Below are 17,249 nucleotides of genomic sequence, written 5' to 3' on the forward strand. Positions count from 1 at the left end.
TTCCGGAGGTGAATCGTTAAGCTGAAGGATTCTGTTAGTGCCCTTCAAGAGCCCAGATTCATCCTGAGAGCGTTAGTGATGCATGTGCGTATGTGTGTGCCAAGTCCCTTCAGTCATGTCCGACTCTGAGACCTCACGGACCATAGCCCTCCAGGCTCCTCCATCCATGGGATTCTCCAGGAAAGAATACTGGAGTGGCTTGCCATGCCCTCCTCTTCGTGATACATACAAGACTGTGAAACAGCAAAGTGATGTGGTCAGATGTTTCAAAAAAACAGATCTTCCTTGTCTAGAAAGGACAGAGTTGTCACCCCAGGCTAGATATGAAAGAATCTGTGGCTAGATATTCCAAGTGAGGGAAAAATAAGACTCATCTCCATGTGAGTTGGAGGAATATTTCAGGAAATATTTCAGGAAATATTTTTATCTTTCTTCTCTTGATTTCCTATGCATATGTCTTTGGGGTTTGCATATAATTTGGAAGTGTGGCATATTTTTCCCAAACTTCTGGTGATGGAGATTCAGACCATAGTCCACTTTCCAGCTTTACCACTACAGGTCTCTCTGCATCAGAACAATTCTTTTAAAAGGTTAATTAACTTTGTTAAAATTATGATTTATGGCGAAAGACATAGTAATATTTCCATTAGAAAAATCCAAGGCTACTGGGGACATAAAACCCAACCTACTACAAAGATTATGTGAGAGTTCAATTGCAGTTTATTATGTTCTTACTTAATTCGTGGATTCACGTGTGCTATTCATTTTCCTTCAACTCTATGAGTGAAAGCTATTTTAGATTTTTTTTTCAACAGGAAGTATCTGAGCCCCACCTCATGGTCATAACTGGCATCATTGTCACCGCAGTGTCAAAGAGAGGGTGTCAGTGAAAGCGCACACACCGTTTCCTTCCAGCTGGTAAATAGACCATCTTTTGTAAAATCCCAGAACAATGCCAGGTGTACCTGCCTGCTACAGAATCTGGCATTCTGTGACCCAAAGGGGAAGCCGCCTGCAGAGCTGGACAAAGATGGCTCTATTGTGACAGGCCTTCTCTGTTAAATTAAAGGTTAGGGGATAGGAAGTGGCTTTGAATAACTGTCGAAAAAAGCAAGAAGTGGAGATGACGCTTTACTTGGGGTTTCTATTTATATGGAGGTCCTAGCAGCCTAGGAGAACAGACTATCAAAGCACAAGTTAAGCTTGAAATGGCTCCTGTGAATATGTGAATGATAACTGGTGACTGCAGCATATTACACAATGAAAGTGCTAAATAGCTTACTGGGGTTCCATTAAAATTTACGTCAAGTGTATGTCGCTTCTCAGCCCTTTCATAAATAGAAAATACACTATCTGATACCGCCTTTGTTTGAGAATTGTAATACAGATGATTGCCTTTAATTAGAATGTGATTAACCCAGATTTCTTAGAAATTGGAATACCAGAGCCAGAAAGAAAGTTGGAAATCCATTACTGATAAGTGTGTTTAACAGATGAATAAGCAGAGTCAGGATAGTGAAGTTGGTTAACAATGAGATGTTGAAATATGTATCTGTAAGCAACTCTTTCGGAGTAGGCAATGGCAGGCCACACAGGTAGTCTTGCCTGGAAAATCCCATGGACGGAGGAGCCTGGTGGGCTGCGGTCCATGGGGTTGCTACGAGTCTGACACGACTGAGCGACTTCACTTTCACTTTTCACTTTCACACATTGGAGAAGGAAAAGGCAACCCACTCCAGTGTTCTTGCCTGGAGAATCCCCGGGACGGGGGAGCCTGGTGGGCTGCTGTCTATGGGGTCACACAGAGTCAGACACGACTGAAGTGACTTAGCAGTAGCAGCAGCAGCAAGAGCAAGCAACTCTTTGGCTTTCATATAGATTCTAGAGCAAGTGAGATTGGAGCATATTAATTGTGTCTTGTTCTGGATCTGGTTCAGTAAAGAACCACTAAGGAAGGATATTGGATGAGCCAATTATGGTAACAATGTTAATTTCGTGAAGGTTGGACCTTATTTCTCTCTAGGTACATGCATGTGTGTGTAAGTCACTTCAGTCATGTCCAACTCTGCAACCCTATGGACTGCAGCCTGCCAGGCTTCTCTGTCCATGGGATTCTCTAGGCAAGAATACTGGAGTGGGTTGCTGTGCCCTCCTCCAGGGCATCTTTCCAACCCAGGGATGGAACCTGTGTCTCTTACGTCTACCTGCATTAACAGGTGGATTCTTGACCACTAGTGCCATCTGGGAAGGCCCTTCTCTCTAGGTACCCAGTGCCAGGAAAAATCTGTCATTCAGTTAACAGTCATGGAAAAAATAAACTGATATATATACATATATATATATATATATATATATATATATAACTGGACATAGTGACAATCTATAAACATTTAAAGAACCGTCAGGAAATAGAATTAAGAGGATAAGACTTAATTCGCATGTTTTTTAAGTACTGCAATTTATTTGAATGCTTGGATCTAGAGAAATATTAAATATAAAGAAGGTTTTTGTTTTTTATTTTAATAATGGAGATGTCCAAAGATCAAGTTGAGAATTCACGGGAGGAATCCAATAAAGTTTGGCTGGGATTTTGTATAATAATTAAAAAGTCAAGTTATTCTTTGGCATAGATAATACTAACCTCCTTTTAAGACCAAAACCTGATGAATCTATGATAACTAACTGCTCAGATATTTGATTAGTTAGTAGAAGGATTGAAGCAAGTTGCTCTCTTGACCCCCAATCCAGTGTGATGTCACAAAACCACAGTGTTTGGGGAAATCAACAACTTTGTTAAGACAGGAAAATAAATAAGTCAAAAGACTTATAAACGTATATAAATTTAAGATTATTTATTTAATAATTAAGGTTTGGGGAGAATAAAACTATAACTTTTATTAACTATCCATCATTTAAAGCTTCAAAATAATTTTTTAAATGTTACTTAATTCAAAATGTTGTGAATAATATTAAGACAAAAAAGAACAAATTTACAAATACAATAAATTAATATTTTATAGTGAAGTTGAGTTTTCAGACTCATGTGACCTTAGCAAAGAACACAGTGCAGCTCACCAATACTTCTGACCTACAGAACTTAGAGATAATACATGGGCATTATTTAAAGCAGACTTCCCAGGGAGGTCAGTGGCAAAGAATCCACCAGCCAATGCAGGAGATGCAAGACACGTGGGTTCGATCCCTGGGTTGGGAAGATCCCCTGGAGGAGGAAATGGTAACACACTCAGTATTCTTGCCTGGGGAATCCTATGGACAGAGGAGCCTGGCAGGTTATAATCCATGGAGTCGCAAAGACTGAACGACTGAGCACAACCACACAACAACATTGTTTAAAGCTGCTCACTTTGTGGTGACTTGTTATGGGAGCAAGGAGAAAATTAATGCATAAGCAAAGGGTAGCAGCAAAAATTGATGACAATGGTAAGCTTAGGGGCTCTAAAGACTGAGCCTGCCCTTATTATCTCCAAAAATAAATAAAAATTGGATGAACGACATGAAAATTTTAACTGACAAGAGAACTACCTATGACAGTGTTATGCTTCAACTTTGTTTTTAAATGAAATCACAGTTTGTAGCATCAGATTTTGGAAAGTTACTGAGACGCTTGTCTGTGCAGGCCAGAAAATCACATTAATGTTGTTTTATCTGGGTTTGTTGTGTGGAGTGTGTGTTTTTTCAACACTTCAGAACACAGTATGATGTTCTGGTTTTCTCCTCTGAATAAAGGGCATGCTGCTCTCCTCCAAATTCATGGGGTATACTACTTAAAATTAGAAGGCCTTGCAAGTCCAGCCACAAACAGCAACCACAGAAGTCCTGGGCAACAAGCTTTTTAGAATGTAGCTTTATCTATCAAAATGTAAAGTAATATTGAAACTGTAGTCAGTGTTTCTCAGACTGTGGTGTATTTAGTTTATATTTATCATGGACAAAACCGTTCTGGCAAGTCTTAAAACATGACCCCGAACAGTGTTTGTCTTTCGCACATCACTGGGAGACAGACGATGGAAGCAGGTTGAATGGCTGATAGTAAATGTTTGCAAGTATATTAAGTTAGTAAATTGTTAGCCAGATATCCTTGGTTTAAATATACAAAAGGGATTCTACTCTCCTATTAGTGTGACTTGGAAGACAGACATTACTAGAAATTGCTTATATGTTCTGAAGCCTCCCAAGTCCTATTCCACAAATCATTTTGTCAGCTCAAACTCTTTGTGATTGATTAGAAAGAAGAATTCATCAAAATGATGCACTGAGAAAGATTGCAATCTGACTATTTTACTGAAGTTATATATGATTCTGTTTATCACTTTCTCTTTTCTTCAGCAGACACACTAACAAGCTTTCTATTGTTTTCGACCTTAAGTAAAACACTGTCACATGGCATTTTTCTCCTTAGTAATATTATGGCATGAGCTTTAAGCTGACAAAATATCATTTAAATCCTAATGTGGGAAGGTTTTTTTAATGTGCTATATAGTATAGCTAGAATGGGAAAACTTGATCACTGGTCTAGTTAATGGATTTGGTTTGTGCAGTAACAACTCTGTACTCAGTAAAGCTAATTATCATTGGATATTTTATTTATTTTTAAAATTTTTTTAAAAATTTTTTAAATATATAATATCCTGCTGCTGCTAAGTCACTTCAGTCCTGTCCGACTCTGTGCGACCCCATAGATGGCAGCCCACCAGGCTCCCCAGTCCCTGGGATTCTCCAGGCAAGGATACTGGAGTGGGTTGCCATTTCCTTCTCCAATGCATGAAACTGAAAAGTCAAAGTGAAGTCTCTCAGTCGTGTCCAACTCTTAGCGACCCCATGGACTGCAGCCTACCTGGCTCCTCCATCCATGGGATTTTACAAGCAAGAGTACTGGAGTGGGTGCCACTGCCTTCTCCGATATAATATCCAGTGAATGTAATTGTTCAATTCCTCTATGGATAGCATTCTAATAAGTTTAGTTCAGTTGCTCAGTCGTGTCTGACTCTTTGCAACCCCATGGACTGCAGCACGCCAGGCTTCTCTGTCCATCACCAACTCCTGGAGTTTACTCAAACTCACGTCCATTGAGTCAATCATGCCATCCGGCCATCTCATCCTCTGTTGCCCAATTCTCTTCCTGCCTTCAGTCTTTCCCAGCATTAGGGTCTTTTGCAATGAGTCAGTTCTTCACAACAGGTGGCTGAAGTACTGGAGTTTCAGCTTCAGCATCAGTCGCTCCAATGAATATTCAGGACTGGTTTCCTTTAGGATGGACTGGTTGGATCTCCTTGCTGTCCAAGGGACTCTCAAGAGTCTTCTCCAATACCACAGTTCAAAAGCATCAATTCTTTAGCACTCAGCTTTCGTTATAGTCCAACTCTCACATCCATATATGACTACTGGAAAAACCAAAGCTTTGACTAGACAGACCTTTGTTGGCAAAGTAATGTTTCTGCTTTTTAATATGTTGTCTAGGTTGGTCATAACTTTTCATCCAAAGAGCAAATGTCTTTTAATTTCATGGCTTCAGTCACCATCTGCAGTGATTTTGGAGCCCCCAAAATATAAAGTTTCTCACTGTTTCCATTGTTTCTCCATCTATTTGCCATGAAGTTATGGGACCAGATGCCATGATCTTAGTTTTCTGAATGTTGAGTTTTAAGCCAGCTTTTTCACTCTCCTCTTTGACTTCATCAAGAGACTCTTTAGTTCTTTTTTGCTTTCTGCCTTAAGGGTGGTGTCATCTGCATATCTGAGGTTATTGGTATTTCTCCCAGCAATCTTGATTCCAGCTTGTGTTTCATCCAGCCTGGCAATGGCACCCCACTTTGGTACTCTTGCCTGGAAAAGCCCATGGATGGAGGAGCCTGGTAGGCAGCAGTCCATGGGGTCGCTAAGAGTCAGACACGACTGAGCGACTTCACTTTAAGTTTTCACTTTCATGCATTGGAGAAGGAAATGGCAACCCACTCCAGTGTTCTTGCCTGGAGAATCCCAGGGATGGGGGAGTCTGGTGGGCTGCCGTCTATGGGGTCGCACAGAGTTGGACACAACTGAAGTGACTTAGCAGCAGCAACTCTGTATATAAGTTAAATAAGCAGGGTGACAATATATAGCCTTGACGTACTCCTTTTCTTATTCGGAACCAGTCTGTTGTTCCATGTCCAGTTCTAACTGTTGCTTCCTGACCTGAATACAGATTTCTTAGAGGGTAGGTCAGGTTACAGGTATTCCCATCTCTTGAAGAGTTTTTCGCAGTTTACTGTGATCCACAGAGTCAAAGGCTTTGGCATAGTCAATAAAGCAGAAGTAGATGTTTTTCTGGAACTCTCTTCCTTTTTGATGATCCAATGGATGTTGGCAATTTGATCTCTGGTTCCTCTGCCTTTTCTAAATCCAGCTTGAACATCTGGAAGTTCATGGTTCACATACTGTTGAAGCCTGGCTTGGAGAATTTTGAGCATTACTTTACTAGCGTGTGAGATGAGTGCAATTGTGTGGTAGTCTGAGCATTCTTTGGCATTGCCTTTCTTTGGGATTGGAATGAAAACTGACCTTTTCCAGTCCTGTGGCCACTGCTGAGTTTTTCAAATTTGCTGGCATATTGAGTGCAGCAGTTTCAGAGTATCATCTTTTAGGATTTGAAATAGCTCTAATAAGTATGGTCTTTAAATATAGAAAGTTCTTCCACTTCAGCCATGCAGGTTCTTGTAAGAGTGCACACCATTCACCTCCCATGGAAAATGTCAAATGAGAAAACAAGGGCTAACTATGCAAATCACCTTTTTAATTATATCAATGTTCTTCTATAAGATAATCTTATTTTTAAAGAAAATTTAAAACAGCCATTTATTTCAAAGGGACACATTTGTTTTCTGTGAATTTCATTCATATGTCAATCATCAGTATGTTTCTTAGTCCCTTAAGAAAAATAGAAATGGTTTGTTTTGCTTGCTTACTTGTTGATTTTGTTGTAGTTTGTTTTTGTTTAGGACTATAACTTTCTTTCTGGACTATCAGTCTGAACATTTTCAAAAAAATTTATCTGAGTCTGCAAAGTTTGGTACCAAGGAGAAAAGTGTCAGGCAGAACTGAGTTGAATACTGATCTATTACTTAAGGTCCTGTGTTGCTTTAAGAGCATCACTTTGCTTTTTTAAATGTCATCTTATCTTAAAATAGTTTTGATAATAGTGTGCATCGCTATCGGAGAGATTTGAGTGAGATAATGCCTTTGCACAGTGTCTTGAGTTATTGTCAATGTACGATGCAAATAGTTAGCATTTTAAGTTTTGTTTCTTTATTCAGAGTCAGAAAGAAACCTGAAATAATTGTCCAGACATATTTACCCCTGAATCAACCTGAAAATATGACACAATCAAAAATCTTTCTTTCTTGAATTAGTTGAACAATCACCTTAATTATTTTTCTTTCTGTGGGCATCATGTTTGTTTCTTATAATTTTGTAAGAACACTGGAGGGAGGCATTTTCAGTCACTCTGCTCAGTGTCTTCTATTATGAACTACGTGTGTTTACAATTCTAATTGCATATTACTCTGAGGGCTAATTAAATATGCTGGAATCATTGTGTACTATTTGAGAATATAAATATATATTTGATTTTTGTTGCATTTAAGTTCTTCTACCTTCCAAGAATACTTAGACTTTATAGTTATTTATATTTTTATACAGTTTTCAATTTGTTTACTTTTAATCAGGATGGGCCTAATGAAAAGATCTTTAAAATAAGAGTTCAGGATTTTAATCCTGTTTAAGTCTCTCATATTGATTTATTTTCCTTAAGTAAGCTATTTGGTCTCCTTTGCTTCCTGGCAAAGATCATGTGAATGACAGATACAATTCCTTTGTACAAATCCATGTGAAAATTTGAAAAACAAACTAGTTAGTAGAAACTTGTTTGATATTTGCAGATATACCTTCCTAGGATGGACAGTAGAATTTTCTGGATAATTTTCTGAAATGCAATATTTGGTTGGGAAGAGTAGATCTAAGATAGGCTACATGAGTAATATTTGAACTTTTGAAAGAATAAGATAAAGCAATAACCTGGGAATGATAAACAGGAGGTTTTCTTAGGCTACAGGTTTTATAAGGCTATAGTAATGGTGGGTCAGTAGTAAAGAATCCACCTGCCAATGCAGGAGACCCAGGCTCAATCCCTAGGTCAGGAAGATCTCCTGGAGAAGGGAATGACTCCAGTATTCTTGCCTGGGAAATCCCAAAGACAGAGGAGCCATTGGACATGACTGAGCAACTAAACAACAGCAACAACAATGTCACTTAATTTAAAATCAGTATAAAGTATTTGGGAGTTTTGGTATAGCTTCCAACTGAGATTTTACAGATCACATATACATGAAAACCTTCTCATCATACAAAGCATAATAAAACTATGGTGTTTGCCATTACTTCTCAGTTTTGTCTATTTCTCCCTATTTTCTGTTTTGTTCTTACTCCTGAGAACTATATGAAGATTTCCTGACTTAAGATTCACATTTTACTCAGTCAGTTCCTTATACATCTACATCATACTACATATATGCTTTTATGTCATAATTTAGAGTTATATTATAACTTGTCTTGAGAATTATTGCATACCATTTCCTCTGCAAATAATAAATTGTCATTTATTATATATATATAATTATCATGATTTATAGCACTCAAAGTCTGGTGTGTAGGTGCCCAATAGATATGTGATGGATGCTGAAAAAATGAAGTCAATAAAGAAAACAAAATTATAGTCAGTCATTAAACGTACATCCATTAAATTTTATGGTGAGTGTTTAACATACATAACACATGGTCAAACACTGAAAATAAAATAAGTACACCAGTGTCCCAGCTTTTTAGGAGCACACAGTTCAACAAAAGTTACGGATGACCTGTAACTAAAGCTTAAAGTATGTTCAAAATACTATTGTAGCACAAAGGGAGATTAATGCCCCTGTGGTTGGAGAATGGAAGAAGTCATTTTTTAATATTATTGTTACATGAGTTACAGGCATACAACACTATAATTCGCCACCTACATACTCTGCAAGGTCATCGCCGCCTCAAGACCAGTTACCATCCATCACCATATGGTTGACCCCGTTTATCTATCTTGCCCACCCTCAACTCACTTCCCCTTTGGTAACAACTATTCTGGTTTGGTTTTGTTGTTTTCTATCTAACAGACTGATTTTTTTTAAACTGTGTTTAGTTTGGTTTTTAGATGCCACATATGTGTGAAATAATGTCTGTCTTTCTCTACCTAACTTCATACAGCATGATACCTTTGGGGTCCATTCATGTTACTTCAAATGGCAGGATTTCATTCTTTTTTGTGGCTGAGTAGTAGTCCATTATATATATTTATCATTGGTTGGATTAATTGCTTTCAGTTTTTAATGCAAATTCATGGAGAGTCAAGTAATGTCTGTTGCTCTTAAAACAGTATGTCTGAAGCAGTGTAATATGATAAAAGGACTACAGACTGGCTTGAGGGACCCTGTGTCTAATTTGTAATTTATATCATCCAAGTCTGCATTTCCTGAATATAATAATAAATGCACCACTTTATAGAGTTTGGGGGAGTATTTAACAATAATCTCTAAAGCAGGTTGTACAGTCCATTTTACCTATTAAGTGTTAATTTAATTTTTATTTATATGGACTTAACTAGATGGTTTGACTCTGTGTTATGGTTAGAATGACCACAGATTTAGCTGTATTTTAAAATATATATACTCTATCTTAAAAATGAAGCAGTGTAGTTATGTGAAATAATTTAAGCAAAGTAAAAGTAGAGACTATCGTTTGATGCCATTCCTGGTTTTGTTTGATATTAGTACAAATGTTGCATTTCCACGCATTTTTAGAAATAAATTGAAGTCATGGAACTCTAACAAGAATATATCAACAATATTTAAAACACGTTTGTGCTGATTAAAATAAAACAGTAAGTATGAAAACTAATAACTGATTCCAGAAAAGAGAAGACATAAGGATTATTTGGGTAAAAATACCTAAAAGAAGGGATAATAACATTTGAAAAAAGTATTAAGCAGAAGTTGATCTGAGTGATATAGGTCTTTACTTTCTACCACCCACAGGGACAAAATAATAAGACTGATTGCAATCAAGCTTGTCTTGTGAGACTGAGGAAGAGAAAGGAAGCCCTGGTGCTTACTGAGCTACTTCCCTCTTTTCAGGGAAATTATCGCATCTTCCTTGTTGTTTTACAGATCTACTTACGGTTCTTGGACTATGAGATGCAGAATTCCAACGAATGCAAGAGGAACTTCGTGGCAGTGTATGATGGAAGCAGCTCGGTGGAGGACCTGAAAGCCAAGTTCTGCAGCACGGTGGCCAACGACGTGATGCTCCGCACGGGGCTCGGGGTCATCCGCATGTGGGCTGACGAGGGCAGCCGCAACAGCCGCTTCCAGATGCTCTTCACGTCCTTCCAAGAACGTAAGTGTCTCCGCTCTTCGCTGCTCGGCCTTCCAGTGGGTCGGAGGGTGCAGATCTCATGCACTGTGAATGGTGTTTCCTTCATGCAGCTTGAGCCTTAATAAGTTGTTCAAACCGCTTAGATTCCCTTTCCTTCTCTTTGATCCAGAAACAGGAGAGTTACATATGGCCTTTTGATTACTTACATCAGCATATGCAGGGCTTCCCTGGTGACTCAGATGGTAAAGACTCTGCTTGCAATGCAGGAAACCCGGGTTGGATCCCTGGGTTAGGTACATTCCCTGGAGTAGGAAATGGCAACCCACTCCAGTCCTCTTGCCTGGAGTATCCCATGGACAGTGGAGCCTGGTGGGCTAAAATCCATGGGGTCGCACAGAGTCAGACAGGACTTAGGGACTAACACAGCAACACAGTTATCAGCATATTCACTGTAGCCTTACTTAAGACATTTCACACTGCTAAACTGGGGTATGATTAATTCTATTTGTCTTTGGGTTAGATCTTAGGAAGCCAGGGAACGGAGGCAGCAGTTTCTGATGATGTTTGAGTTTAAATCTTAAAAATCTTTGTAAAAATATTTGGTAGGTTCTCTTTAGTAAGCTTCTCTTGCAGTCCCATTGATTTTAAATAGGTCTGTGACTGAAGAGTTCCAGGTGAACTAGATGAAGAGGAAGAATTGATTGGGAAGAGAGTAAACAGAAAAAGTTCCAGAAAATAGTTTAAATGGCACAATGGATGATACCCAGAGTTATGGGCAAAAGCACAGCAATTTTAGAAAATCATGTTCTTACAAGTAATGAGTCATATGAATAGACATATATTTGGAATGTTCTTCAGAAACCCTGAGTAATTTATGCTTGATAAATGTATGCAAATGAAAAATAACCCCAAGAAATTCGGCTTTATGGAATCAGTACCTTGTCATTTGAAACTGTACATAAGAAAAAAAAAAGACAAAATGTTTTTGAAATGTCAAGGATTTCTCAAAGTTAGCTGCAGCAGCCACTATCTTTTTTTTTTAATCCAAAAATGTTAAATGTACCAGATGATTGCTTTGCACTATGAATGGATGGTTTTGGCTTTAAATTGCTCTCTACTTACCCAGTTGGAGAATTCTATGGCACCAGAAGGAGGGAATGTCCCTCAGTCTTTCTGAATCTTGATACCATCACAGATTAAGTCTCCCATCCTGGATTGTTGCAAATTTAAACAGCAAGTTGTTATCTTGGTCTTCCTTTCAGGAACTGATCAAAATGTTAGAGGTAGCACATCTTTATTTCAGCAAGATATCTGGAGGAAAAAAAACTCATTTTTTTGCTTAGAATTTAAATCAATTCAGGCTAGAAGATAGCACATGTGGTGTTTTCATCAATGAGTACTCTTCTAAATCCAATCGATTGTGCTTTTGGTGAGGATCAGATTATACCTTATTCAATATTTTTATCAGCCTTGGATAATTATAGACTAAGAACTTCTTTCTAGTTTAACATATATGGCAGGTCTAGTTAATGCATTAAATGATATAATAAAGTCATTAAAATATTACAAAATATGCAATTTTTATCAAAACTGCACTATAATTTAGTAAGGATAAATTACAAAATGTCTTCTTACATTTCATATGTCAAGCAAAGGAACCCAGACTTCAGGATTTCCTAAGATTTTATTTCATTTAACCTCAATAGAAGCCAATACTTTTTAAAAATAATTGACAACAATATCTAATGCAGTCTTAGCTTGTGGTAACAGATGTGCAATAAGCAGCTCAGAGGAGATACTCTCACAGGAAGCTGCAGTGGTCAAAATGCAAATTGCACAGCCTGTTATTTTCTGAGTGTTATTAATGAGAGCAGAGTAATTAGCTAGGAGCGGCTGATCCAGATGCAGAAGCATTTAGAGTCAGGGGGAAAGGCTAAAGGAGAAGGTATCCCTATCCTAGAGATTTCTTTTGTCCAAAATGTGACAACTACCTTAAACTTGGGGGAGTGGTGGTATGGATTAATGTCTGAGAAGTAAGATTAATGTTAAATTAATTATATGAAGCCATTTGACTGTGATTCAGGGAAAAGTGTCTAGCTCATAGAAAGTGTGATATTACAACATTGAATGAACTTCCATGGAAAATATATGAGAAATGGGTTCTCATCAGATGTGAATGGTGTAGGGGAAGTGTCTAGGCTGGACAGGGGGGAGGGAAGACGAAGCGCCTTTCAATTCAAAGGTGGAGATCTGTGAGTCTTTAAAGTTCTACTTATTTAAAGAATGATGGGATTGTATCATACTGTGTATGTATCGTGCTTCCCAGATGGTACTAGAGGTAAAGAACCCGCCTGCCAATGCTGGAGATGTAAAAGATGCAGGTTCAATCCCAGGGTCAGGAAGATGCCCTGAAGAAGGAAATAGCAACCCACCCCAGTATTCTTGCTTGGAGAATCCCACGGACAGAGGAGCCTGGGGGGCTACAGTCCATGGGGCCACAAAGAATAGGGCACGAGTGAGCACAGCACACACATATGCAGTAAAGATTAGAGATGTGAACCAGTGACCAGCCCTTGCTTACTCTAATAGTGAGAAAGCACCTTGATATTTTTCTTAGTTCACACATTTCTTAGATGGTATCCCCAGTTCAGTGTTGAGAGGTGCTTTAGGGCATATTCAATAATATTCTAATGTCTGTCAAAATGTCTTTTTTAGGGCTCTAAGATATTTTAGAGGTTAGATAAGAGCTTAGATAAGAAGAGGTTAGATAAGAAGTCATGTATTTCAATCCCAAACACTTTATGAATTCAAACAGAAAAAGAAAAGACCCAGGGAAGGTTAACTGACTTCCCCTGAATACCCTCAACCCCATGCTCAATGATTTGTTAACAGCACTGAAGCGAGAATGTAAGACCTGAATCCTGATCTTGGCAGGTCTCCATGGATACCTTTGTCATCTTTAAGGAATAAGCAAAGCTCCCACTTTCTAAAGATGATAATGATGTTAAAAGCAGATTGCACTTATGCATCACTCATGACACATATTTGTCAGCATAGTTTTACTTGCTTTACAAACTGAATTTTCATTCTTCTGTCTTACTTAATGCATCTTACACTTATGTTTCATGGTTACATTCTGTAATCATACATTGTACAGCATCGTCCATTACCATAAACATCAGACTGAAGTAGAATCATGACAAGGGGCTTCTGTTCTCGAAATATGAACCCAGGAACTAATGGATGCCAGTGGGAATGTATTTTCAAATCATTTTTATTTTTGCATTTGAATCTGTTGTTGTTCGTTGTTTTTGTTCAGTTGCTAAATTGTGTTCAACTCTATGCAACCCCATGGACTGCAGCACACTGGGCTTCCCTGTCCTTCACTATCTTTCAGGGTTTGCTCAAACTCATGTCCATTGTGTCTGAATAAATCACAGAAAAGACAAAGGATGAGTGTGTAAGAGAGGTACAGAAATTCTTACTGTGAGTCATCAGATGTTGAGGTTTCCCATGCACATTAGAGGCATTTTAAAAGTCTGGGTTAAATGCCAGCATTTGCAGCAACAACAAACATCGTCTAGCATAATGGGGGGACTATAAGATCACTGAATGGAGAAGTATTTACCTTCAACTGTGTCCTGAGGAATAATGTGATGTCTTCACTGGATCACTCCCATAAATAGCATACTCCTGCCCGCACTGTCTTTCTGACTGTTCAACTCAGCCTTTTCTCAGCTCTACCTGAGATGGCTGCCTTGATTAATAGTATCACACTGCTGCTGGCTGCTGCTCAAAGACACTGGCTTCAGAGGAATAGTATCCAGACTTTACCCCACAGAGCAACTTTGAAACCTAGCAACTAGAGGAAAAAAAAATAGTATTATCACCAAAGAGGCACTGTCTTACTTGATTATAGTCTTTTTAATACTGGCATTTTGTATGCAGATTACTCACAATCTCAGTCCTCTCAAACAGTCCATCTAACGGAGATGAAAGCACATATAGGTACCCAAAAAGATCTCAAATTTTAATATATTATTAATAACCTTGGATGGTGTTCTCTAAGAAAGATGACTAATTTAAATTTAAATGTATTCTGAAATGAAGAAGAAAATACATTAACCATTGTGACTCATTTGCTTTCTTGGGTCAAAAATCAACAAATAGGAGGAAAAAATCAGATTAGAAACACAATTGAGGATAAAGAAGAATGAATCCAACTTGACATAAACATAGAACACTTCGAATAATTCTTACAGTGATATTGAAAGTGTGTTATACTTTATTTTGGTAACTCAATTTCAGATTGCCTGTAAGGATAGAGTTTTACACATTTGCATCACTTTATATAAACACATTGTCTTGCTCTGAATAATCATTCAGATTTTTTAAAAATTGATTAGAATTGGTATAATTTCAACTTTGAGCATACTTATATATGAAAATGCGTGATCAATTATGATAGAACTGTATGGTTAAGTATTTGATATGCATAATGGAGACATTAGTCAAGTGTACCTCTTCACCGTGAGTCACAAGTCAGACTTTCTGAGCCGGTCTTTTTCTGTGTTTCAAGAATTTGCAGCAACTGAAATGAAAGAATACCCTGAGTACTACCTCATGGTGACTTTTCAAGCTCCACATTCAACTGCTCTTCTACTCTTATTTAGACCACAATAAAATCTCAATCACTTAATGCTTGATTAATGTGCAGCGTATTTCTGATAAAAACAGACATGCAACTAAAAAGAGATGAAAAGAAAATTGTTCACTTTAAGGATGTGGGAATACTTTGCTAAAATGAGATTATATATTTAGTTTCATATCATTTTATGGCAAAAGAAGATAGAATCTAAACTACAGGTTTAGATTCAATATATATATTGAGATTCAATATATATATATTGAACTATATATATAGTGAAATTATATATATTGATATATATTTTTCAATATATATATCAATATATATATTGATATATATAATTTCAATAATATATATTTCAATATATATATTTCTTTATTGTAAAATAAACTATATATATATATATATAGTAACTTTTAATTTCAATGAGGAGTTGAGTTGAAAGGTTCTGTGGAAGGCAGAATTCTGAGATGATCCAAAATATTTCCACCTCTCAATATTTGTTGTTGTTCAGTCAGTAAGTTATGTCTGACTCTTTGCGACCCCATGGACTGCAGCATGCCAGACTTCCCTGTCCTTAGCCATCTCATGGAGTTTGCTCAAACTCATGTCCATTGAATCAGTGATGCCATCCAACCATCTCCTCTTCTGCCATCCCCTTCTCCTCCTGCCTTCAGCCTTTCCCAGCATCAGGGTCTTTTCCAATGAGTTGACTCTTTGCATCAGGTGGTCAAAGTATTGGAGTCTTACAACCTTTCTCCCCTTGAGATAGGCAGAACCTGAGTAGCTTGAGATATGATTTTTTAATTAAAGTACATTATATGGTAGAAGTTATTTTGAAGATATAAATAAGATCCTTAGTTGATTTTGATCATCAAAAGGGAGACTTCCTTCACCAATGTGTTAAGTACATGTCTTTCATCTCCTTGCTTTAAATTCATTCCTAGGTTATCTTCTTCATTTTGATGTAATTGTAGATGGGATTGTTTTCTTAATTTCCCTTTTGGATAGTTTGTTATTGGTATATAGAAGTGCACTGGATAACCTGGTTGGTCTGAGTATACACTACAAATATTGATAATAATCTCTATTCCCTTTTGAAAGAAGTTTGAAGGTTCTAGTCCTTGACAAGCATACTTCTTCCTGTTCCTCCATTCGTTGTGTTGTTCCTTCAGTAAACACGGAAGCACCAGGCACTGGTGGCACAAAGATGAGTAAGAGGGTTGCTCCTCTCAAGGTGCAGCCGCACTCATTCAAAATTCAAATGTGTGACTCATTTCAGCAAGCATTCCCTTGTATCTGGAACTCTGTTCCTCCCACCACATACTTCCTCATGTACTTCAGTATATCATCCACTTAAACCCTGAATTCTAGGAAACCAAATTCTCTTCTTGTATAGTTTTTTTTTTCTCCCCCTTCAGCTTTTGTTTATACTAGTAGGATCCTTACTCTTGTCATGGTAATCGGTGATTATTTCACTGTTCAGTTTTATTACCCTATCCTGTCTTGTCTAGAACATGGTTTGGCCTGCCAGCTGCTGCTTGTACCCAGTCTGCATTCTGTCCTAGGTAGTACAAATTCTCCGTTTTGTAATGCACAAGTAAATTACCATATCACCTCAATAAGCTAAATTTAATGGATCCTAAAATGAAAAAAAAAGTGTGTCTACTGTACTTTGATTATTACTATAAAAGTGCACAGAGCTCAGTAACACTCTGGAAAAATACACCAAAAAATTTTGATAGTAATCTAATCAAAACTGTAATATTTAGTTTTCCCTCTAGGAAAGTCTAGGCCAAACACATTTACAAGTTTGGGTCATGTGCTGAGATCAAAAATCATTATCAGTTCAATTCCATACAGTCATTCAGTCATGTCTGACTCTTTGCGACCTCTTGGACTACAGCACACCAGGCTTCCCTGTCCATCACCAAATCCCAGGGCTTGTTCAAATTCATGTCCATAGAGTCAGTGATGCCATCCAACCATCTCATCCTCTGTTGTCCCCTTCTCCTTCTGCCTTCAATCTTTCCCAGCATCAGGGTCTTTTCCAATGAGTCCGTTCTTCGCATCAGGTAGCCAAAGTATTGGAGTTTCAGCTTCAGCATCAGTCCTTCCAGTGAATATTCAGGACTGGTTT

The 17,249-nt window shown here is 37.8% G+C and overlaps 1 protein-coding gene across 7 annotated transcripts in view; it reads left to right on the forward strand.

Annotated features, from left to right (window-relative positions):
• NETO1 (neuropilin and tolloid like 1) overlaps nt 1–17,249 on the forward strand; it is a 117,947-nt gene that overhangs the window by 58,540 nt on the left and 42,158 nt on the right. For 6 of the 7 annotated variants that reach the window (XR_009733203.1, XM_061399534.1, XM_061399532.1 and 3 more), the window contains exon 7: nt 10,254–10,482. Coding sequence is in view for 6 of the 7 variants with exons in the window: in XM_061399534.1 (XP_061255518.1) it covers nt 10,254–10,482 (229 nt within the window). In the remaining variant the exon portion in view is untranslated. Of the gene's footprint in view, nt 1–10,253; nt 10,483–17,249 lie in introns of those variants that run through there. The other variant, XM_061399535.1, reaches the window with a different exon arrangement.

This window comes from Bos javanicus, chromosome 24 (genome assembly GCF_032452875.1).
Source record: "Bos javanicus breed banteng chromosome 24, ARS-OSU_banteng_1.0, whole genome shotgun sequence".
NCBI lineage: Eukaryota > Metazoa > Chordata > Mammalia > Artiodactyla > Bovidae > Bos > Bos javanicus.